General features: G+C 31.0%; 2 protein-coding genes and 2 non-coding genes across 4 annotated transcripts; 1 reads left to right on the top strand and 3 right to left on the bottom strand.

Annotated features, from left to right (window-relative positions):
• The first annotated feature begins 1,753 nt into the window (after nt 1-1,753).
• LOC109803591 (uncharacterized) lies at nt 1,754-3,479 on the top strand. Its single transcript, XM_020365229.3, has 2 exons — nt 1,754-2,643; nt 3,126-3,479. Exons 1-2 carry the CDS (start codon nt 1,945-1,947, stop codon nt 3,240-3,242), a joined length of 816 nt encoding a protein of 271 aa, XP_020220818.1. The 5' UTR covers nt 1,754-1,944; the 3' UTR covers nt 3,243-3,479.
• Nucleotides 3,480-13,880: 10,401 nt separating this feature from the next.
• LOC109803746 (uncharacterized) lies at nt 13,881-14,600 on the bottom strand. Its single transcript, XM_020365424.2, has one exon. It carries the CDS (start codon nt 14,598-14,600, stop codon nt 13,881-13,883), a length of 720 nt encoding a protein of 239 aa, XP_020221013.2.
• Nucleotides 14,601-22,646: 8,046 nt separating this feature from the next.
• Nucleotides 22,647-22,791, bottom strand: LOC114916275 (small nucleolar RNA snoR138). The gene has a single exon (XR_003804665.1). It is a non-coding gene; the product is annotated as a small nucleolar RNA snoR138 (small nucleolar RNA).
• Nucleotides 22,792-22,841: 50 nt separating this feature from the next.
• Nucleotides 22,842-22,969, bottom strand: LOC114916271 (small nucleolar RNA U19). Its single transcript, XR_003804661.1, has one exon. It is a non-coding gene; the product is annotated as a small nucleolar RNA U19 (small nucleolar RNA).
• Between the last annotated feature and the right edge of the window lie 2,969 nt (nt 22,970-25,938).

Below are 25,938 nucleotides of genomic sequence, written 5' to 3'. Positions count from 1 at the left end.
TATATAAATATTATATTTGAATATATAAATTATATTTAAAATTTATATAAATAGATATCTTTAAACATATGAATATGATAAATAATTTATATTATAATATAAAATTTATTTTATTTATTTATAATTTATCTTAAAATATTAAAATTTAATTAATAAATATTATAATAAATTAAAATTAAAATAGATAAAAAAATTAAAAAAAAATAAATTTCTTTTATTAAATAAAAACTCTTAAAAATATTCTCACATTAAATAAAAATTTGTATTTAATATATTTATTTGATTATAACAATACTTATTATTCATCTAATCAATTAGAGAAATAATATAAGTTTCATCAGCCTTCCAAACATATAAGTCAAAGTGGATTTCGTTTATAAATCACCAAACCTATTATTTAAGATCAATCAAAACAATAGAATAGACAGCGAGAGTTCAAGTTAGAAGTACATTCAAACACATCGTAAAAATCGTCAAAAATAATTTTCATGTGAACATGTCATGATGTTAATTCAAAATATTATATAATTCAATAAATATTTTGGTTAATAAAAAATTTGACAATATCATTTATGAAATGAAAGATATTTCATGAAGGGAAAGATATAGAGCAATTATAAATGAATTTATTATTATTATTGTATGTCTCATTAATTTAACTTTTATATATCTCTCTCATATTCTTTACTTACATGTGAAAATATGCTTCATCTAATATTGATAAGAGTTGTCTAATACTTATCCATAAAATTAAATGACAAGTAGTAGAAATAATTTTTTTTATATTAAAGATTAGATAATCATAAACAAAAAGTTTTATTACAAATTATAATAATTTAATGTTACATGTTCTAGCAGAACCTTTTTTTTTTTTTTTTTTAACTTTCATTCTAAACTATTGACTTTAAGATAATTAATAAAATGTATTTAATTCTTATAAACGGAGGAAGCACGCAGCTATAATAAAACAACCGATTGGTATACTACCATTTATGTACCCATTGGATTTCGAATATAAGTAAAAAAATAAATAAAATTTCATGTTTATTAGTTTCAAATACAAATAAATTTTTATTAATTCTACTCTATTTAATCTTATCATTTTTAAATTAATGTTTATTTTGATATTGAACTCTATAAAATAAATTATTTTGAAATAAAATTAAATTATATAACTAACTTTCTTAATAGTGAACATTTTTTCTTTTCTGGTTATACTCATTAGTCAGAACCGGGAAAAAGTATCTTAAGAGTGGTTCCTCTTCCTCGTAAATGAAAAAAGTGAGAAAAATTCCATAAAGATAGAAACTTATAGACAATTATGCACTGTAGAGTATAGAAGACTCACTCTACCTTCCATCTTTTACTTTCTTTATTATGTCTTTATCAACAAGCAACTCACAATCACTCTATCGATCAGATCAAAAGCAACAAAAGAAATTTTTATATATATATTTTTTTCACATAATAACCAGATCATAATAAATAAGAATAAAAAGGTAGAACCCTTATTTACTTGGTCATTACTTCCCTGGTTTTTAGCACAAAATCAAAAGAAGAGCTTTATCCAAAGTAACCGTCATGCAATTATTTAGGCATATAATAGAGTTTTCTTTGTTACATAAGCATATAGTAGAATTTAATAATCCAATAGTAAATTGAAAAGAAATATCCAGGAATCCTATCTCAGAGGCAATTCTCCTTGGTGGGGCCACATGGACCATGCTCAAATTTGTCATCATCAACAAAGATAAACACTCAAACCATGTCAAATTTGTTCTTCCAATCCCCAATGAAATTCCCCAAAGCCACCTTCTTTTGATTCAATAAATCAACACCCATCTTTCAAAGTTCCAACTTCTAATAAAAATTCCTCTCCACTGTCACCACACTAATCAGAGTTCCAATCTTGGTTCTTGTGATCACTCACCAATCACCACCCTAATGGATATTGATGAGTGGGAGTTTCTCTCTGATGATGGGTACCTTGATTTCAATGAGGAGGGTGTGGGGAAGCAAAGTCCCCTAGGAAAGGGGAAATTGGACTCAAAGGGTGTGTTTGACATGGAGTACTTTGGCTCATCACCTCCACCAAGGGTGAGAAATCAACTTGTCCCTTTGCCAATTCAATTGGAGCCAAGAATTGGCAAAACCCCAGAAGATGTTTTGGTGAAAGACATGATGATGATCAAGGATATTCCTATTGTTGCCCCATCAGAGAAAACCAAGGAATTTGAGGCAGTGGAAGCTGATAGAGTAAAAGTTTTCTTCAAGATCAAGGAGAGTGAGTTTGTGGACATGAAAATGGATTCCCCCAAGTCAATTAGTAGGGGAATATTGCCTCCAATGGATGCTGGTGGCTTGAAATTTGAGGACAAAGGTGAGGCCATAGAGATCATCACCTCTCCCAGAAGGAAAGTTATTGAGAAGGATTTGATGTGTGACAAAGAAGAGGAATCCACTTGGGAGGAAGAGAACAATAGTGGTTTCAACATATGGAAGTGGAGTTTGACAGGTGTTGGTGCTATTTGCTCTTTTGGTGTTGCTGCTGCTACTATTTGTGTTCTTTTCTTTGGAAGCCAGCAAAGGAACAAACTAAAGCAGGATCAGAAGATTAGGTTCCAGATCTATACCGATGACAAGGTCAGTTAATCTCACCTAATCTCTCAGTTCTATTATTGGGTTTGTTGCCTATAAAACTCTGAAAATAATAAAATTTTATGAATGATTTAGCATAGGGTTGTCTTATTTGTTTAAGAAATGTTATAGAAATAGTAAGTTTTAAATTTCTGTCACAATTTGATCATGATCCAGTGGGAAATTGTGGATAAATGAGTCTGATGCAGTCACAATTGTAGTTGAATTATGGTTATAACCCAAAAAAATTGTAAATAAATGTGTTTGATACCGCCATAATTGTAATCATATTGAGGTGACAAAGATTTCAAAAACCTTGATGTTGTAGTCACATGCTAATTAGTGAAATCTTGGAGAATGAAAAGTCTGTTTATTTTGTGTTGTGGCTAAGGGTGGAATGCTGAGAAGTTCACTTGATTTGGTCCAATTTTTTTTTTTTTTAATGTGTTGTTGTTAGATGTTGAACTAGTTCTTGATTGTGATTTCAGAGGATTAAGCAAGTGGTGCAGCATGCGACCAAATTAAATGATGCAATTTCTGCAGCAAGAGGTGTTCCTATGAGCAGAGCTCACATAACCGTTGGTGGTTACTATGATGGTCTTTGAAGCATTGATTAGGTGCATTTGTCAAACAATTGAAGTCTAGAATGGATCAACTGCAGTGCCATGAGATCTATTAATCTGGCCATATCCTATATTGATGTGAATAACATGATGTCAGATGTTTCCTTATTGCAGATGTTTGTTCTGTATATTTTCTGTAGTCTAGTAAATTAAGTCACAGATTAGCGGCACTTTTATTGTTATTATTATTATTATTATTATTTGATATTTGATTATTAATACTTTGGAATTTATGTATGAAGATGTTAGCTTTGGATTTAGGTAATTGCGGTCTTTAAATTTGAAAAGGTAGATGATTCACCAAATACAAATATAGTCCAAGGAATAATAAGATTGAATGTGTCATCTGACAACAATTACTGAAAGAATTTTAAGGATTCAAAGCGTGTAACTTTGAACTATTGAAGTACATGTCCCTATGAAGAATCACTACCCTTTTTGACAGATTTGATTATTCCTTGCATGACAGTCGGTGGATTTCAACATTGTTATTTTTGGTCGCAAAAAGTTAATCTTGTGGTAGTATTGTGACTGTTTCGAGTTTGAAAAGTTTTTGTACACAGTAAAAATCCAACATAGAATTATCTATAAAATAGATTGTCTTTAGAGAAGATAAAGTATCAAACTATTATGTTAACAAATTGAATTAAACAGTTATAGATATAGAATTTTTTTTCTAAATAATATGAAGTCACTGTCTAAGAAAGAAAGTCAGTCAAACTGAGATCATGTCTAAAATTATCTAGGTCTTAAATTAGGCTCATGGGTATTTTTTAAAAAAATAAAAGGTATCTCTTTTTAGAAATTAAGGAACTAATCTTTAAAGTACTAAATTTTATTTAAGGAATTAACATCATTTAATAAAGGTTAACTCTTCATTATATATTTAAGAAACAAAATTATTTATTAACCATATCATATTTTGTGGGTAAATAGACTCGTGTATGAGATTGAATCCGATAGAATGTATAGATTTTTATTTCAATCTTTTAAGCTTATAAGTTGTAAAATTATTTAATAAAATTTATATTTAAATAATTATAACATTTTAATATATAAAATAATTAATGTGTTTGATATTTTTTAGTATTGTTGGTAGGAAATTAATATTAATGGTAATCTTGATATCGAGTTTGATTTCAATGGGTTAAAATAAGTGCTATAGATGTAATGACTAAAGTTGTGGGTATTTCTAAGACTAATCAAAGGTGAGTCATAGGTCTTCTTGCTTTAGTCACAATGTGTCTGCATCTTTTCCAAATGAAAACAATAGATAGCCAAGTTTTATTCAAAGAACAGCATCATATGGTCTTCCTCTAGATTTGTGCCTTTCTTGGGATGGTATCACAAACTATTGAAAATTCAAAGAGTGTACTTATTCTGAATTTTTTACGTAAATAATATTTTTTTAAATTTTTTTATCAAAATAATACCTGTACAACTTTATTTACACAACTAGAACCGTTTACTGTTCACACTCAGAATTCGGTTCCCCGGGAACCGAATTCTGAGCTTCAAAATTTTTTTTTCCCTTTTTTTGTGCTCAGAATTCGGTTCTCGGGGAACCGAATTCTGAGTTGTTTTTAATTTTTTTTTTTGCTTTTTCTGCTAGTTTGCGCAAGTCTGGGAAGCAGAACGGCCCGTTCCGGAAGCAGAACGGCCCGTTCTGCTTAAACACAGAGTGTTTTTTTTTAAAATTGGAACGGCCCGTTCTAATGTTAAAAAAAACACTCCATGTGTTTAAGCAGAACGGGCCGTTCTGCTTCCAGAACGGCCCGTTCCACTTCCCACACTCGCGGAAAATCAGCCATAAACAAAAAAAAAAAAAAAAAAAATAACTCAGAATTCGGTTCCCCGGGAACCGAATTCTGAGCACAAAAAAAAGAAAAATTTTTTTTGAAGCTTAGAATTCAGTTCTCGGGGAACCGAATTGTGAGTGTGAACAGTAAATGGTTCTAGTTGTGTAAATAAAGTTGCACAGGTGTTATTTTAGTAAATTTTTTTTAAAAAAATATTATTTACGTTAAAAATTCTACTTATTCTAGCCCAATGTTTATGACCACAAGAGCCCAAATTATTGATTGGGTTTGATTAGGATAAATTTGGATATTACCAATTCTTCATAATTAAATGCATTAACAAGCTTGTTATTGTTAATATTGTAGAATAATTAAGGATTTTATTTAAGCCATTAATGTTTATAAATTAGGTCATTTATATGAAATTTTAAGTTCTAATCTTTGTTCCCCCATTGTAGTTGTACTAAGGACTTTTTTCCTTCAACATTTGTTAGAAAAGAATTTTCCATTCAGTAAGTACCATATTATTCACAATTTATATAACTTCAACATGATCTACGGGTGAGCATTGGTTCGGTTTTATAACCTGAGAAACTAAATTAATTTCTTTTTTTTATTATTATTCTTGAGAGCTGTTATTCTGCTTGCTTAATGAATAATTTATATATTTGTAACATTTTTTTTTATCACAAATTAATGCATTTTTAATGACAAGTATATGTACTTTTTTTTTATATATATATTTTATGAAAAAGTTTTTCATAAAAAACTTATGTATGTCCCTAACTCTGTATCTGAACTAAATCAATAATCTAAGAACCAAGCCAAGTCAATCAATTTTGATTGCATATTGGATTTTTTTTTCAGTAAAACAACCAATAATGTAAGCAACCAAACCAATCTTCTTATGTTATTGATTTTTCTAATGACAAGTATATGTATTTTCCTATATTTTATGAAATAAGATTTTCATTAAAAATAATTATTATGCCCTAACCCAATAACTTGAACTAAGTCAATAATAATCTAACAAATAAAACCAGATCAATCTAGTTTGATTGATTAGGATTCTATTTTTCACTGAATCAAGCAATTGTATCCGTTCTCATCCTTTTTTTTTTTTTTTTTTTTTTCATTCGATGCCACAATAAAGAGAGAGAGAATGTATTTCTAGTAACTCTCCTCACTTAAACCAAGGTTTATGAGTAATTAATTATTCGTTAAAATATTTCTCTCTTCACTTAAAATATATTTTTATTCTTATAGTTTCACTTATTTTACCTTTTAATTTTTATAATTTAAAATAAATATTTTTAATTTTTATATTTATCTTTTTTAATTCTTATAATTTTAATTTTTTTAATCCGTATACTTGTATTTTTTGTTATATTTTTTGTTTATGTAGATAATTTATTTATAATATTATTTCTTTTGTATAGATGTGACAAAGGTATTCAATTTTGTATTTTTTATATTGAATTTATTTTGCTAAATTTATTCTCTTGGTGCCTTTTTTTTATGCTCATCTTTGATGTCTATTCTTGAAACACGTTTTTTTTTCACTTTCACAAAATTGAAGATCCCTGCCACGTCAAAAAAAATAAAGAGATGATGTTTAGAAAAAAATAATGACAGTAACTAATTTTTTTTTTTAAAAGAAAAGTTAAGTATATGAACAAAAAAATGTATATCTTAAATTCTAAGGACTCAAAAGGATTAATAAAGATAAATATAGAATTAACAAAACGTTGTGTCTATATAGGGACTAAATTAAGTGAAACTATTAAAAAGGTAATTTGACCTTAATTATTTTAGTTTTTAACACTCTTAAGTTAGACATGTATTTGATTAATGATCCTTTCAACCTTAGGACATTTGGTACATGAAAATTTTTTACTTGTTGAGAATGATATCGTTAGTTTTCCACATTTAGTTTGTCATTTAAAAAAATAATATTTTAAGAAATATTATTGTTCAAAAATGGTTTTTGCATGTTTCATACAAAATTATTCTCATGAAAAGGTAATATTAATTTTTTTGATAAAAAAAATAGTTTTAAGATTATAAAAATATAATGTTACCTTTAATTTTTTATTTAATGTAGTAAAAATCTTTGATTCTTATGTAACAATTATAAACATTCCCAAAAACATTGATAACAATCAAACATGTTTTCATAATTCCTAGAAATCATGATTCCAATATTTATGATTTCCACGAATCATGATTTCAGGCATAAAAATTTGGTATGTACCAAACGTTTCCCTAGTGTGACCTATTATTTCCTTTTAATTAGTATAAAAAGAATACTTCTTGTCTTTGTTTATATTTTATTTTAAAATAAAAATAAAATAAAAGATACTATATCACAATAGATGTGACAAAACAATTAACAAAATTGAAATTTAACTAAATTATGGTTAGTATATGAATCTAATTTGAACTTAATTATATAAGGAGAAATATATACATAAAAGTGAATACGAAAGACAAAAATATATCTACATAAAAGTGAATAAGAAAAATAGTTACCAAAGTGATATTACTTTTATTAATAATATAGATTATAATATTAATGAATTTGACTAACTAATTAGCCAAATTTTTCATGAAATTGTTCTATTAGACATAGGAATTAGGTAGGATCGTAAGTGCATTTATAGGGTACTTGAATGTTGGATTGATCTTTATTAGTTTCATCTAGTGAAGGCATGGGTTAGCCGTTACTCTCAAGTAGTTGCTTCTTCATTCTGCTTACGTCTCTAACGAAAAAGAGAAACCCACATAAATCTAAGAAACAATGTGACAAGAACAAGAATTCCCCACTCACGTGAAGAAGATATTAATTTGCGATATGCATGAAGTCACAAACTGAGAAAAGGAAAGTTTGAAAATGCAAACAAAGTGAGATTAATTGAGACATGACCCACTTGGGACAATGACTCTCCCTAGTTGCCTTTGTGGACGAACAACAATGTTACACGCTGTTCATTGCTTCCTTGTCGACCATAGTGACGTGGCCTGCTGAATTTTCGTTTCAAACAAAGAGGTGTGTGTTGGGTTTGATCGTGATCGACCCTTTCGGAACTATCTACTCAGTACTCTCTATTTGGAATTGGAAACAAGGATTCCAATAATTTCAGATTCATGACTTGGGATCAACAGAAAGTTGACATGGGATGAGATACCAAGGAATCTTCCTTATACAATGTTTTCATACATAAGATAACAATCGAGTTCCATGTTAAGAAATTTGGAACAACTTATGTATAATAAATATAAAAAAATGAATAATATCAACCAAAATGGATGTTGACATTAATATTTCTTTAAAGATAAAAAAAAAAAGAAAATTTGTTTTAGAGAATATTGTAAGTTAGTGATGGGACAAAAAAAAACAGATTTTATAAAGTTGTGATTCGAAATTGAAAAATCAAAATTAAAACTAAAAGTAGAATGAAGCCAATAATTTGAAATTAAACTAGCAACCCAACTCAAGCCAAATACTTGTTAAGTTTTCATGGATAGTTTCTATCAATTGTTAGCACTAGCATATGATCATACATATACGAAATATAATAAGAATTAATCATTCGCTAGTGTAAAGTATTTTACACTGGTAACCAATTATATCTTTTAAATTATTTTATTTTATTTTTATTTCATTAAATAAGCAAATGACATGACACTATTAAAAGATATGATTGGTTGTCAATGTAAAAAAACTTTACACTGATAATGTATAAGTGATTAACTCATATAAATGCAATAGTAGAAGTTGAACAGTATATTTCCTTGTAAGCTGATTTTGTTTTGGCAACATCTTATGTAATTTCTTGAAATTTCACATAATAATATCCTGATTTTTGAAAGAAAAAAAAATATGTTTAATTTATCATATATTAACTTAAGTAAATTAAAAATTAATTTGGACTTTTAAACAATAATGTGATTTTATAATTAGTTAATTAAAATAATGTGGGTTAAGTGATTATTACTCAAGTGACCGATATAGGCTAGTAGTTAAAAATCTAAGAGAGTCAGAAATGCTAGAGACATTGAGAACTTGTGAATTATATAGAAGTTTTATGGAAACTTATTCCCTATTTATATAAGGGTCTTCCTAACAAGTTCTCTTAAGATACTGGTTAAAGAATTAACAAGTCAAAAATTTGCATTTAAAATTATAATAAAGTTATATAGGTAAATAAGTAAATACATATAGATTTTGTTTTTAAATAAGAATTTTGACAATAAATAATAGATATCCTTCTATGTATATGCAATAAATTATGGGTATTAAATTCCAGACACTTAGGTGTAAAAAAAAATAAATCAGACACTTGACAAATATACTAATATTACAAATGTTCAACGAAAATGAGACACGAAATTAAAATGTTTTACATAATAAACCAGCTTAACCCAATTATTCTGGATTTAAATTTCCGGTTGTTATTTAGTAACAAAAATGATTATGCTAAAGAGAGAAAAATATTATTAAATATAATTAATGGATCTTACAACTATTCACGGTGGATCTATATTATATTATATTATATTATATTATATATATATATATATATATATATATATATATATATATTCAATTTGGCTCCTAATCATGAAATAACAATACATGTATATTACGCATTTATTAAATAAAATAAAAAAAATTAGTTTGATCATATGAAAAATAGAGTATTCAGAGTCTTGTGACCTAGTCTGATTCTAGCAAATTCAAGGTCGATCCTAATACTTTGTGGGCTCAGAATGATATAATAGATAAAGATCTCTTACACAATTTTGAAAATTAAATATGTATTTTATAAAAAATTAAACATGTAATTTCAATAAAAATAATATTACCTTTATTCTTATTTATAAGATTTAATTTGGAATTGTAACGTGGTAAGTTATTTCAAAAAGTCCAATATGGTTGATTTAGTAACCCAGAATGAGTCGTTCTCAAACTGGAACGGGCCGTTCTGGATGGAGAAAAGGACCGTTCTAGAGGGAGAACGGGCCGTTCCAAACCCCAAAATAGGCCGTTTCAGAGGGAGTATGGGCCGTTCTGTATGGAGAACGGGCCGTTCTGGATGAGTCCCAAAACAGGCCGTTCTGATTTCAGAACGGGCTGTTCTGTATGTGATTTTTGTACGTGATGCGAGGGTGCAGAACGGGACGTTCCGGATTTAGAACAGGCCGTTTTGGCCACTCCGGAACTTCTATAAATAGGGGTTTGTGGTTGAGGAGAAAATGAGGTTTTTAGAGAGAAGTTTTAGAGAGAAGGACTTTGTGAGCTTTGTAGGTTATTGAAGCTGCAGCAGAAGAGTGAATATCGTTTGAAGAAAAGGGAAGAGTTAGGCTGCGGCAAAAAGAAAATAAAGATATGCCGAAAATGAGAGATGTATTGATTTCTTTCAATCGTACATATATAGCCAATAAAAATAACTGACCACTAACAGTAAATTTTCTAATGAGGCCACGACTGAATAAACTTAAAAGAAAGAAACTGAAACTGAAAATTAGGAAACTAACTTTGACTTATTCAAAACACAAATAAATGGATAATTAAAACGTGGCAGCAGTCCTAAACACAACAACTAACATACTCCTCCTTGCTTTAGAGACTGCAAACACCAAGTTTCATTCTTAGGATCTCGAACTTGCTTGCTGGCAGGGATTTAGTAAAGATATCAACAATTTGCTCTTCTGTTCTGCAATAGACAAGAGTTACAACACCATCCCTTTGCACCTCTCTCAAGAAAAACAACTTGATGTTGAAATGTTTAGTTTTTCCATGGAATACCGGATTGTGAGAAATAGCAATTGCAGCTTGATTATCAACAAAGATCTTAGTGTCTTCCTTCTGCTCAAGATTAAGATCACTCAATATCTTCCTCAACCATAAAGCTTGGTTGACAGCAGTAGTTGCAGCAATAAACTCTGCTTCAGTAGTAGATTGAGCTACTGTTTCTTGTTTCTTTGAGCTCCATGAAAAAACTCCAGATCCAAGACTAAAGCAATATCCTGAGGTGCTTTTCATGTCATCAATGCACCCTGCCCAGTCACTGTCAGAGAAGCCCAACAACTTGAAATCCTTGCTTTTCTTGAACTTGATGCCAAAACTGGTTGTGCCTTTGATGTACCTAATCACTCTTCTAGCAGCCTTCAAGTGTGTTTCACTTGCACAGTGCATGAATCGAGATAAAATATTTACAGCAATCAAGATGTCAGGTCTTGTTGTCGTAAGATACATCAAGCACCCAATCAAACTTCTGAAGTATATCTCATCTACTTTTTCAGTTCCATCTTCCTTGCTAAACTTTTCCTTTATATTCATAGGAGTGCTCATTGACTTGCAATCTTCCATATGAAACTTCTTTAGAATCTGCTTAGCATACTTTCTTTGGTAAACAAAGACTTCATTTTGACTTTGCTTGATCTCCATTCCAAGAAAGTAAGTCACAATCCAAGATCAGTCATCTCAAAAACTTTCATCATTTCCATCTTAAATTCATCAATTAAGGCTGCATTATTTCCAGTCACTAAAAGATCATCAACATATAATGAAATGATAACAATGTTGAACTCACAGTGTTTGATGTAAAGAGTAGTGGACTCAGATAAGCTTTTTACAAAGCCTATACTTAACAGATGATTGTCAATTCTACTGTACCAAGCTCTTGGAGCTTGCTTCAATCCATAGAGTGCCTTTTTTAGAAGATAGACCTTGCCTTCTTCTCCGTTTTTCTCAAATCCTTCGGGTTGCTCAACATAAATTTCTTCCTGCAAGAATCCATTCAAAAATGTTGATTTGACATCCAACTGGTACACTTTCCAGCCCATTTGTGCTGCAACGGCAAGTAGCAACCTGATGGTATCGAGCCTGACAACCGGTGCGAATGTGTCTGAATAATCCACTCCATAAATTTGAGAATAGCCTTTAACCACAAGCCTCGCCTTGTGCTTATTGACCGAGCCATCTGCATTTAACTTGGTTCGAAACACCCATTTGACCCCAATGACTTTTCTGTCTTGAGGTTTGTCTACAAGTTGCCATGTATTTTTTTTTCCGATCATGTAAAGCTCCTCCTCCATTGCAACCATCCAGTTTTGATCATGCGTTGCTTCTTCAAAACTTGCAGGTTCACAGAGTGCAATGTTACAAGACTGATAAACATCAGAAAGCAGTCTAGTACCTCTAATTGGAATGTCATCCACCATCTCATTTTGCCAATCTTCATTTCTTTGTTCTTCAACATTTGTGATAGGAAAATTTGATTGATTTGAGGATTGATTTCTCTGCTCCCAGTTCCATTCTTCATTTTCCACAAAGTGCACGTCTCTACTTATGACAATACTTCCTGTTTGTGGCTGAAAGACTTTGTAAGCCTTGGATACTGTGCTATAGCTTATAAAGATTCCTTGTACTGCCTTCTTGTCTAGTTTATCACGCTTAACCTGAGGAACATAGGTGAAGCACAAACAACCAAATACTTAAAAAATTTAGAGACGGCTTATATCCATACCATGCTTTAAATGGTGTCAAATTCTTCACTGCCTTTGAAGGAAGTCTATTCTGAAGAAAAACTGCAGTATTTGCCGCCTCGGCCCAAAATTGCTTAGGCAAATTTTTCTCGTGTAGCATGCATCTTGCCATTTCCAGAACGTATCTGTTTCTTCTCTCACTAACTCCATTTTGTTGTGGAGTGTAGGGAGCAGTAAATTGGCGTTCTATGCCAGCTTCCTCACAAAACGAATTAAATTCTCCCGAGGTGTACTCTTTTCCATTATCTGACCGTAGAACTTGAATGGTGCAGCCACTTTGTTTTTCCACCATTTTCTTGAACTTCCAAAACACTCCAGCCACTTCTGACTTGAATTTTAAGAAAAAGATCTAGCAAAATCTTGTAAAATCATCAATGAAGACAATATAGTAAAGACTACCTTTGAAAGACGGTGTCCGTTGTGGTCCACATAAATCAGTGTGAATCAATTGAAGCTTCCGTGTTGCTCTCCAGGTTGTTTCTGGAAAAGGTTTCCTGTGTTGCTTTCCAAATTGACATGCTTGGCAATGAGGAAGATGATCTTCTAAATCAGGTAGACCCTTCACTAATTGTTCTGTTTGAAGCAGTAACATTCCTTGATGATGATAGTGACTGAGCCTCTTGTGCCATATCTCCGTGACATTTTCCTTAATAGGAAAAGCAGCCTGTTGTTCCTCCAATGGATTCAATGTAAAGCTCTTTCCTTTCATCTTGACCTTGAATATTTCTTGACCAGATGCATCTTTTATCAAACAGAATTTGTCTTCAAAATATACTTTGTAGCCCTTCTCCATCAATTGACCAACACTCAACAGATTTTGATCAATTTCTGGAACATAAAGAACATCATAGATAAGCTTTGTACCGAGACAACTTTCAATTGCAATCGTGCCTTTTCCTTTGACTGCTATGTGTTGACCATTTCCGATTCTAACTTTTGAAGTCTCTGTGCCTTTTAATTCCTTGAACAGCTCCTTGTCATGTGTCATGTGGTTAGTGCAACCACTGTCAATTAGCCAACTTTCACTTGAATCACTACTTGAGAAGCAAGTAGCAACAAAGAGTTGATCCTCCTCCTCCTGATCAGCAGCCTTAGCTTCTTCCTTTTGCTGCTGATCTTTGCTCTTGCATATGATTGCTTCATGTCCCATTTGATTGCACTTGTTGCATTTAGCATCAGGTCTTTGCCAGCATCTGAATGGAGCGTGACCCATTTTGCCACAATGCTGACAAGGTGGGTAACTTTTCTTTCCACCTTTTCCTTTATCCTAATTATTTGTATTGCTCTGACTGCTGGCTGGATAATTCTTCTTGTAGTTTTTGGCTTGTTGGCTTTTGACTAGAAGAGCACCTTCAACAACATGATCTTGCCTCATGAGTCTTCGTTGCTCCTGGGCTTGTAGTGCGTGTATGATTTCTGCCAAAGTGATCTTGGACAGATCCTTTGTATTCTCCAATGTGGTTATTGATGCTTCATATCTCTCGGGCACTGTAACCAAAAAATTTTCAACTATTCTGGAGTCAGAAAATTTAGTGCCAAGCAATCTAACCTTGTTAGCAATGCTTAGTAGTCTATCTGAGTAACCTTTAATCGTCTCAGACTCTTGCATTTTTTGCAGCTCGAATTCCCGCATCAAATTCAGAACTTGCATGCCTCGAATCCGCTCATCCCCCGCATACTCTTCCTTCAAGTAGTCCCAGATTAACTTTGGCATCTTATGAGTCATGATCCTAGTGAATATGGTTTGAGAAACACCAGCAAATAGGCATGACTTTGCCTTTGCCTTCTTGGTTTTTTTCTCTTTGTGGTTCTTTATTTGAGCCATGGTAGGGTTTTCAGGCAGCGAAAGTATTTCGTAATCCTCTGCCACGGCTTCCCACAAATCCAAAGCTTCCAGGTAAGTCTCCATTTTGACAGCCCAGAGATCGTAGTTTTCTCCATCAAAGACTGGAGGTGCAACTTGTGAGAAATTTGATTCAACATCCATCTTCACATGTCCGTAAGAATAGGGCTCACGATACCAATTGTAGGTTATTGAAGCTGCAGCAGAAGAGTGAATATCGTTTGAAGAAAAGGGAAGAGTTAGGCTGCGGCAAAAAGAAAATAAAGATATGCCGAAAATGAGAGATGTATTGATTTCTTTCAATCGTACATATATTAGCCAATAAAAATAACTGACCACTAACAGTAAATTTTCTAATGAGGCCACGACTGAATAAACTTAAAAGAAAGAAACTGAAACTGAAAATTAGGAAACTAACTTTGACTTATTCAAAACACAAATAAATGGATAATTAAAACGTGGCAGCAGTCCTAAACACAACAACTAACAAGCTCCTTTCTCTCCCGAATTTCTCTGTATAATTCCTTTTCTCTTCTAGATCACTAATGTCTTCTGTCTTTTCTTGAAATTCAGATTAGGAAGCTTACTTTGGGAGGATTGAAGTTCCGGGTTGAGCTTCGGAAGGGAATTCTATTTCTTCTTAGTTATTGGCTATTTTGAGCCAATCTTCAGGTGAGGGAAGCTAGAATATTTGTTTTTTAGGTTGCATGTGAGTTTAGAAACTCAATTGATGAATGAATGTTGAGAATCCATAGATGGATTGAAGAAAATCTCATTTTTTTGGGGTTTTGAGAAAATGAAGGATTTTGATGATTTTGATGCATAGCTTGGATGCATGTGAAATTTAAGTTTATTTTGAGTTGTATGGAGCCTATGCATTGTGTTTTGTGTTTGCATGTGGTTGGATGTGTTGATTTGGATGAGAGTTTTGAAACTCTCTGACTGGGATTAGGCCAAGCGCAGGTTGAGTGCGCCAGGCGTGGAAGAGCTTAGAGCTCTTGGGTTGGTGTTAGGCCAGGCGCGAGCTGACTACGCTGTGCATGATTATATTTATAAATAATTGATTTAAATTGATGCTTATGCATGTTTAAAGTCGAAGTTTTAGATTATGTATGTATGATATATGATGTATGGTGAGGTATGATTCATATGTATGCTTTGTGATGATACGTATGAATGGTTGAATATGATATGACATGTGTATATGTTCATATGGGTATGTTTATTGATCATAATGGTGGTAGACCATGTATGATGTATGATGCATTATTGCATGTGATGTCTTATGACATGTGTATGATTGTTGATCATGATGGTGGGCATACCATGTATGATGTATGATGCATGATTGCATGTGATGCCTTATGGCATGAGTCTAGCCTAGGACTTGAGGAGAGGAAAAATATTTTCGAACTGGAAGAGCTCACATAGAGTCTCTTGAGAGTGGTGCTTGGATAGGCCACTGATATATGAGAGTGGTGCTCAAGAAGGCCACTGGATTTGGGAGAGTGGTGCTCAGATAGGCCATTGGGTTGGGTGAGTGTCCTCTAAGTCCTTAACTAGTGTTGGAGCAGGGTATGAGGTCGAGGGTTATTCCCTTAACCAAGTACTCGGAAAGGTTGCGTGGATCCTTGCGGATAGTCGGTGGGCGAACTCCACAATTGACTTGGTTATGCATGCCAAGGTCGTGGTAAGCCCGTACCCAGTTGTGCTATACTTGACGGTGGATCTGGACTTCCAATTGTGTAAGTGACATCATCCAAGTAAACCCGAGTGAGGATTATATCCTGTTTAGCTGTGACCGAGCGGGCGCATTGGGCGTGAAAACGGTTGGGGTGGTTTCGGTAGGATGGGATGTCACTTATACAACTCTATTGTTATGGAGATCTCCTAGGTGTATGCCTGACGACGCATTAGATGATTGATATGCATTGATATCTGTCATGAGATGCATTTATTACATGATTATTAATATGATGAAGTGTGGTGTTTGACTTCATGATTGGTGGATTGTACTTAATGCATGAGTAGTATTAGATAGAGTGTATGGTGTGACTCTATGTATATGATTGATAGTTGGATGATTGTGTAGTATAGATTATTGTTCTATACTTGTATGATTGATTTTTGAACTCTAGCTTACCCTTTTGTTTCCATGTGGATGGACTGCGATGATCATATCTTGTATGGGAGCAGGTCAGGACTAGCTTGGAGTTGAGGTGACCGCTGCGAGACGGGGAGTTTAATCCTCGTGTTAGAGTTACCATTTTGGGTAACAGTTTTGGTATGTGCTTGACCGACACTAGGATCATATTATTTTTGGGATAACTATACATATATGGTGTTTTATTTTAAGAAACTTAGTTATTTTTTTATATATACTTGTATGTATGAGTTATCCAGCTTAATATTTCTCGTAGTTCACTAGTAGTAGTGCGATTCCACTAAGTGTAGAGACCATGACTGGTCGTTACAGGAATAATTATTTATCTCTTTATATAAATTTACATTATCTCATATATTAATTATTTTTATACTAAAATATTTTTAATTAAGACTTATTCTTTTAATTTGATAAAATTTATCAATAATAAAATTTTTAAAGAGAAATATCAAGTAAGAGAGAAATAATATAGAACATTTAATAGTATGAAATTCTTGTTCAGACGCTTCAATGAAGCTCTAGTTGCTTGAAACAACTCTCCTATTAGAGCAATCTTATGTGACAATGAAAGTTGTTAAATATTTTTTTAAAAGTTCCTTCATCAAGTAATTGTTTGTTAGTATTAAAAATATATATTTTTTAATCCCAATCTGTACCAACACATTTACAAAAGAAAGTGTGAAAATTTTTTTGAAGTTCCTTAGAATTTGTTCTATAGGAGCAAAATTGAGTATGAGTTGCTTAATAATGACATAAAATAATAGGGATCACCAATTACACCTATAGATGTACTAAGCAACTCTCACCTAGGTTGCTCCCATTAGAGATGTTCTATTGGTTCGGAGATATAAGAGTAGTAATTAGAAAAGAAAAATATTATAAAAATAGTTTTAGAAAAAAAATAAGATAAATTTATTGTCAATTAAATTAACTACTTTTCTTAAACTTCATAAATTAGGTATTTGGGTCTTATATAACGGAAGTAGTATATTTTTGTACACAAGACAAGATTTTAACAAATCTTTAAAAATATGTATTATTTTTTTAAAAAAAAATTCTTATGTTATCTTTTATCATCAATAAAATACATTATCTAATATTTTTGCGTTGGATATCAGTTAAAGAATAAATCACACAATTTAACATAAGAGTCTCTTATAATTTGGTATGGAAAAAAATGTAATATTTTTTATTTTTTATTTTTTATGTTTTGTGTCCTTTCATATAGAAAAAAAATGTATTTGTTATGAAAAAATTAGAAAATGATAAAAGTTTCTTTAATGTTTTAGAAAAAGTAAATGTTTAATCTATTAAAAAATTAGAATTTATGGTTACTTAATTAAAAATTGAACAAGATAAAAAAAAACTAAAAAGAGAAATACCAGTAATATACACTCTAACACAATTTCTTATATACGAAATTTATTTGAAAAACACAAAATTTGACAAATCTTATATCATATTTAATAATTTTCGTATATTTTATAGTTATTTATAAATTATAATCAATAAGATTAAGTATATTTAAAAAAAAATGTGTTAAAGAATGCATTACTAGCACTCCTCAACTAAAAAACTAACATTAAAAAGATAATTTTTTTATTTGAATAATTAGAACTGCATTTTTATTTTTGGACCCATGCCAATGATAGGTGCAGGACACTTGTCCCTTTTTCAAACCTTCAGACCCTCAGCGAACCTCAGAAAAATAAAATGTAAAACAAACTATTTTTGTTTCCAAAAAAATGAAAAACAAATCATTTGAGTTGGTTCTGTAATCAACACTTTTTTTTTTATATGGTCACTAAAATCAGGTCGTAGCTCCCTCTTCTAAATCCAAATTGCAAGGTTCATAAATGAACCCAGTTTATATGGCAGAGTTGGGCCAAACCATAAGGCCCAATAGAACACCTTCAAAGAAATGTTATGCCTTATCCATAACTTTTCTCGTTGATATAATTTCTTAAAGGCAGATGATAAACACACCTCCACTCTCCTATAAACATACCCTTTTGTTTTTTTAAAAATAATATATAAAATATTTAAATTACTTTTTAAAAAAAAATGAAATTCCTAAATTTACACCTCCCTTCCCCGCACCAGAACGGCACCAGAATGGCACCAGAACGGGCTGTTCTGCAAGAAGAACGGCCCGTTCTGATTGCAGAATGCCCCATTCTTCTTGCAGAACTGCCCGTTCTGCAAGCAGTACAGGCCGTTCTGCTTGCAGTGCGGGCCGTACTGAAAGCAGTACAGGCCGTTCTGCTTGCAGAATGAGCCGTTCTAGGACCGTTCTGTTGCAGTACAGGCCATCGCGTCACTTTTAAAATGGCTACCTTATGACTGATTTTAAAATTCCAATTTTAAAAGTCATTTTACTAGTGTGTCTTTCCATAGAACAAGTAAGAATCTTTCTCTTACAAGACCACCTGCTGACATTGCGCACCCCTCTTCTTTCTCTTTTTGACACTCCTCTTCTTCTTCTTTTTTCCCGCACCTCGCACGCCCATCTTCTTTCTCTTTCTGGCAATCCTCTTCTTCTTCTTCTTACTGTTACGGAACGTTCTTTCCGGAATTATATAAAAATGTTCCGGAAAATACTTTTCATAATATTAAATTCTTATTCCGGAAAGTATTTTCCGGAAATGTTTTGTTACATAATTCCGGAAAGTACTTTCCATAATATTAAAGTTACTATTACGGAAAGTTCATTCCGGAATTATATGAACAATAATTTTACTATTCCGGAAAGTACTTTTCGGAATGCTAATGACTGTAAAAGAACCTTTCTTATGCTGGTTATGGTGGGACTAGTCCTTTTTTTCTATTCAGAATGACTGTAAAAGTATATTGCTTAATGACATTGAGCGGAAAGAAGCTTTGGGAAGAAGAGGAGTGTGGAGTGTGGAGTATGGGGTGCGGGGAAGGGAGGTGTAAATTTAGGAATTTCATCTTTTTTTTAAAAGGGTAATTTAGACATTATATATTTTTTTTAAAAAAAGGGGTGTGTTTATACGAGAGTGGAGGTGTGTTTATCATCTGTCTTTCTTAAATTAATAAATAAATACACAAATCAATATTTCAAAACATATGATTATGATTTTTTTATTAATAAGAAATATTACAAACCATGATCAAAATTGAACTAAATCCTCGCACATTTATTTAAAGTTACTCATTTATTATAAAAATAATACTTAGGTATAATACTTTTAAGTGTAGTTGGTATTGTTAGGTACAATTTTTTAAGTGTAGTTGGTATTTTTCTCTAATCATAGTTGAAGTTTTGTCTCATATGCACAAATGTATATTAATAATTGACTAAAAACCTATTTTGGTTCCTTAAAATAATTGTTTGTTTCAATTTAGTCACACTTTTATTTTTGGTCTCAATTTGGTCCCTAATAAATTAATTGGTTGTAAAGTCGGACTTCCATCCAAATTATTTAAACGAAGTTAACTGTTGGCCACGTGGATGCCACGTAGATGCATAGGTGGATGCTAAATTTCTTGAAAACACCTGGAACCAGAACGGGCCGTTCTGAAACCAGAACGGCTCGTTTCTGGGTGCACTCTTGGTATGTTAATTTTGTATCTGAAACAAGCTGTTCCAGATACAAAATTAACACACCACCAATAAAGCAGAACAGTCCGTTCTGATTTCAGAACGGGCCGTTCTAGATTCAGAATGACCCGTTCCAGCACGCCAAGTTAAGTGGAGACAATAGAATATTCTATATTAATTTTATTAAAAAATATAATAATTTTGAAAAATAATTTTTTATGGTAAAAATTTTAAAATTACTTATTTTTATAAAATACAATTTTCTTATAAATAGAGTGATAACTTTTCCTTTTTCTCTTTCTGTCGGAAGAAATATTTAAGTGTCACTTTATAATTTTTTGCAACTTATTTAAAATTAGAGAAATAAAATGATAAAAATTAATAGGATAAACATAATAAAATTATTAATTTATTTTCTTTTAGTGTCCTCTAAATTTTTACACTCATTTAAAACAAAAATATTTTATATGTTAATTTGAATTAATTTAACGAAGTATCATATGATTTTAATTTTTTAAAAAATTTTATAAATTTGATCTATACATGAAAAGCTTTTAATTTAACAATTAAATTTTTAAAAATTTGATATAGAATATTAATTATTAAATAAAATAAATCTATCAAGACTTACTTTTGAAGTAAGTAAATTTTTTCTTCATTAAAAATAAAGATAATTTTACCACAAAATAAAAAACAATTAAATAATAAAATAAAATGTAAAAAAATATTAATGTACTTATTATATTAGATATAACAACATAATTAAAATATAATTAATAATATATATTTTATAAAATTATTAATATTTTATATATAAAAAAGAAAGAATGAAAAAAAATTTAGTGGGGGCAAGTACCCCCACTATGATTAACTTAGATCTGTCCCTGCATGTGATTGTGTGATGAAATATTAGTTCTATGTATCCTCTTCCTTTACTTCAAGTTCTACCTCTTTAAGAACATGTTATTGTTGTTGGGGTACATCGTTAATGGCTTCAAGAAAAAATATCATATCATTTCATCCTTTACCGTATAGAGTCAATTTGGTAGTAAGTGGTTCACTCCAGTTTGACTAACAATGAAATAAAATCTGCTACCATTGTCTATAGTGATACACTAATTGTCCTTAACGATACACTGTATAACCCAACTGTTTAGCAATTGATGTTATCAATTTTCATTGACAGTTTGTGTTTAGCAGTCTAAAACCAGAACGTTCCAGGTGCAAAATTAACACACTAAGAATACATCCAGAACGGGCCGTTCTGGTTTTAGGTATTTTCAAAAAATTTGGTATCCACATAACATCTACCTATACATCTACGTAACATTCACGTGACCAACAATTAACTCTATTTAAATAATTTGAACGAAAATCCAAGATTGCAATCAATTACTTTATAACCTTAATAATTTGTTCATATTATAAATTTTAATGATTACTCTTTTTTTTTTACATGACAAATGTTAATAATTAGTGAGTTGAGATAGCTTAAAAGATTTAAATGACAAATGATTACTTTTGAATAAATTTTAAAGAGTTTTTTTTAATTAATTGATGTAAACTTTTCTAACATAGAGCATGTATTTATTTATATTAAGTTTAGTTTGGTCATCTCAAGGATTTGATAGGTTTAACTTCCTAATCCATGTTACCTATAATAAGTGCAAATCCCTTACACCAGATGTGACTATGAGAATTCTTAACAAGGAGGTAAATCTACATCCTTTCCATTATTAACTAGAGAAAACTTATTCTCACTTTTCAGCTGTTTTTATAAGAAAAAAAATTGTGAAAAAATGTTGTTTGGGAAACAATATATTCTATCAAATAATACATTTCATCATCCCCCAATAACTATTGAGTTTAACATTTCATCTTATAGCACCTATAAATAGTGCAATCCATTAAACTAGATTTGGAAAAAAGAAAAAAAAAAGCCCATAGAACCTATAATGTGCAACTCAAGGAGTAAAAAACGAATCAAATCAAATCAAATAAATAAAATAAAACCCTTCTAATTGTTGCCTAGAAAACTCCAATCTTTTTTTTGTTGGGCCTAAAATATGACCACAGCTTATGGGCCACGGCCCAAATCTAATTGGGTATCAAGTTTCTGCAAAATACAAAAAATTCTCACCAAACCAATCAAGTGAAAACCATTTTTTTTTCTCTAAAAAAAATTAGGTTAAGAATGAAAAGAGTGTCCAAATCTAGATGAGAAAAGAACAAGAAAACAAGAAATTGTTCCTCTCCTTCAAAGATTCAGCGGGTTGGTTAAACCCTATTGCTCTCAGCCTCAAAACGAACCGAAAGATTCAACGTTTTAAAATTCTTTCAGCTTTCTGGTGGAGGCTTTCAGTAAAAAATCAAAATAAATAACAATTCAAATTAAAGTAATTTCCGAAATGAACTACAAAACATAAGAAACTACGAAAAATAAAAAATAAAAAAGAAATGTGAATATCCGAACATATCTAGGTAAGGAACAGGAGAAGAAGCGCTCCGCACCCTCAAACAAGTTCGGATGTTTAAGATTCAATGTGCGCCTTTGTCTGATCCAAACGGCAGCGTTTGATGGACCGATTGGTTATTCTGAAGGCAAATAAAAAAAAATAAAAGAAAAAAGAAAAAAGAAAAAAGAAAAAAGAAATAGGAATGTGAAAGGGTGCTTGAGGGACAAGTGAGAGGAGAAGACAAAAGTCCCTTCAAAAGGCCTTTCTCTGAATGGAAGCAAAAGTGAATTTGGTTCCGATTGATTTGCGCCTCCTAACTAAGCCGCTTATGGAACGGGATTCCCATAGGGCTACTCAAAGAGGCGTTATTTCATTTCATTTCGCTGTTTCTTTGTGTGACTGACTCAAGCGAGAAGCGCAACGCCATTTATAATGGAAACGTCCAATGAGGTATGCTTTATACTGTTTCGGATTTAGGGTTTCTTCACTCTTCACACTCAACGCTTTATCCTCCTCCTTTTCCTTCTTCTTATTTCTCTCTTTTTTTTTTTTATTTAATTATTTTTTAGCTTCGAAAATTAAAAAATATTAAATCAGTTAATAGGATATAAATACATTCTTAAATTCAGTTATTTACTCTTATTTTAGTTTCTAATATATATTAATATTAAACTCTTCGATAATTTTATATTAAATGTGAATTTTGTAAATCTAACCATTATATTGAAATTTTATATCATTTTATATGTTTATATCAAATTTTATTAAAATTGAATAACAACTTGAAAGTAATCAAAATATTCATATTTTAGTATATTTTGAAATATATATTATGTCAATTTTATTTTATAAGAATGAAGTATCAAATCATCTTGGATCAATATAAAATTTTGTATATATAATCTAAGAGTAAAAAATTTTCAATTTAACAATTAACTTTACAAATTTAATCAATATAATACTTAGTAAAAGTTATACCAGTATAATTATAAGTTTGTACTTTCATAATGTCTTTTATATTTTCTTAGTTTCAGGACATTGCATCTTTCAAATTTAAGTATCACTTTGAATGTTTACATTTTTTTCTCCTCCATTTTTAATGAATTTTATTTTATATTTTTATAAGTAAAAATGATCTATTTTAATCTTTATATATATATATATATTATAAACATACACTTTATCTTTTAATTTCCTTAAAAATAGACAACAAAGATAAAAGGAAAAAATAACATATACAAAAGTTAAATAAAAATATTTATAACTATAAAACTTAAATTAAACTTTATTTATGAGTATGTTCTCTTATTTATATTAAAATTTTGTATATATAATCTAAGAGGGGTGGCATTTAGCAATGCTTGAGAGTGTGACTAGTAATTGGGCCAGAATTGGGTCTAGGTAAAATTTTACATATTGGACTCATTTTGCTCCTAATTTTTCATAGATTTGATTTAGCTAGGTTTCATCATCATTGGATGAACCTAACTAAACCACATCAAACATTTTTGAAATTAATTCAAGGAGCCAAAAGAGACCAAATCCACCCACCTTGCCTAGTCTCCTTTCTTTGACCGAATTGCTTCTCTAACCTTCAAGGAGATGAGAAGCTTGTGCTACAAGCTTCTCCTTAGCTTGCTTGGGAAGCAAGCTAAGTGAGAAGCTTGCTACACAAGTTTCTAAACTCACCTAGAAGGTCAACTAACCTTACCATGGTTCCTAGTGAACCATGGTTAAGGTTAGCTTGCTCCTTAAGCTACCTACCTCTATATATTTGTAATTTTTACTCTTGTAATCACTTTTGACATATTTTGAGAAATAGAATTCAGAGTTCTCTCTCATTTTCAAGAGTCTAATTTCGTGGAGAATCTCCTTCTCATAGAATCTCCTTCTCCTAGAAGCTTCTCAAAGAAACTTCTCATTTGTGCTTGGTTCCTCAAGTTTCTCTCCTTCTAGAGAAACTGAACCACCATTGTTGCTTCTTCAAGCTTTATGAAGCTTGAAACTCCTTCATTCTTACCTTGCCATGAAGAACGTCTAGAGAAGAAGGGATTTATTTGGTTCAACTTGAAGAAACATCAACCATCTCCAAGTAGTTTCATCAGTTTTGGTATCTAGAACCTTGGTGCTTTTGAGGTTATGTGTTCTTAAACTTTTGTGTGAATCTGTGTTGTCTCTTCCATCTTTTACATGTCTTCTTGTGTTTGCTGTATGGATCTAGGTTTAATACATATTTTGATGGATCCTATATGTCATATGAGAATTGATTGATTCACATTTTTCTTGTTCCATTAATCTTGAATCAATCCGGTTTTGGTGCTTTAGGTTTCTATGAACTTGTGCATTTTTTATTTTGTTGAGTCTTCTCTTATTCCTTATAACCTGAATCTATGATTGGATTATGATAATGAATAGCATGTGTTTTTGATTTATAATCTTGTGTTTTGTCTAGAGTCATGTGTAGTCCTTTACATGTCATTAATTCCTAGACTAGCTTGTTTAACCTTTGTTTTTGTGTTGTTTTTGGTCAATTCGTTTTTGTGCAATTTATATACTCTTTGTACCTGACTTATATGTGCTTTTGTTTTACATATTTGAATTCCTAATTTGCTATTAATTCTAGCAAATTTCTTAGATTTAGGTTTCTATTATGTTTCCTTAAAAAGTTTGTCAAGAAAATTTCAAAAACACTTTCCTAGTAAGTTTTCCTTGAATCTCTTGTGTGGCTGAAACTTGTGCTTATTTTTGAAGCTTTAAAAACAGAGAAAACAGAGGTTTTAAGTGTTCTAAAAGTGTGAGAAAAATTAAGGAAAAGTGGGCCTAAAATATTACTCAAAAATTGTGCAAAAGTGTGAGCACTTCTAACACACACATACTTGAATACCTCTTGTTGATTGTTGAAATGTTTGGCAACAATTTTCTTTATTAAATTCGAGTCTCTTGCAATGTTTAAAAGGCATTAACTCCTGGTTGTGTGAAAGAAAAAGAAAAGGAAAATTATAGAGAAGAAAATTGCAAAAGAAAGAACCAAAGAAAAAAAAAAGCCAAAAGGAGTGAAAATTTTGTGTTGTTTTGCTCTCGGTTTTTGCTTATTGTTGCATGTTTCTAAAACTGTCCAGCCCTATACACTTGAGATTAGTGTCTTGTTTTCATTTCTTAATCTTAGATTTTAATTTTGTAATCCATTCTAGAGCCATTGTTAGGTTTTCCTTTGTGTGCTAGCCTTTTATTTGTACCTTAATTTTTGCTTGTCAATTTTTGGAACTCTTTCTAGTCTTGTCTCTTTAATTCTACCAT

The sequence above is a fragment of the Cajanus cajan genome, chromosome 1 (assembly GCF_000230855.2).
Source record: "Cajanus cajan strain Asha chromosome 1, NIPB_CcT2T_4, whole genome shotgun sequence".
In the NCBI taxonomy this organism is placed as follows: domain Eukaryota; kingdom Viridiplantae; phylum Streptophyta; class Magnoliopsida; order Fabales; family Fabaceae; genus Cajanus; species Cajanus cajan.
Note: the sequence above shows the minus strand (reverse complement) of the source record. Positions and strands in the feature narration are given on the sequence as shown.

Coding starts and splice junctions, on each gene's coding strand:
- LOC109803591 (XM_020365229.3), top strand. CDS start 1,945: ATGGATATTGATGAGTGGGAGTTTCTCTCTGATGATGGGTACCTTGAT. Junction 2,644..3,125: donor AGATCTATACCGATGACAAG/GTCAGTTAATCT, acceptor TTGTGATTTCAG/AGGATTAAGCAAGTGGTGCA.
- LOC109803746 (XM_020365424.2), bottom strand. CDS start 14,600: ATGGATGTTGAATCAAATTTCTCACAAGTTGCACCTCCAGTCTTTGAT.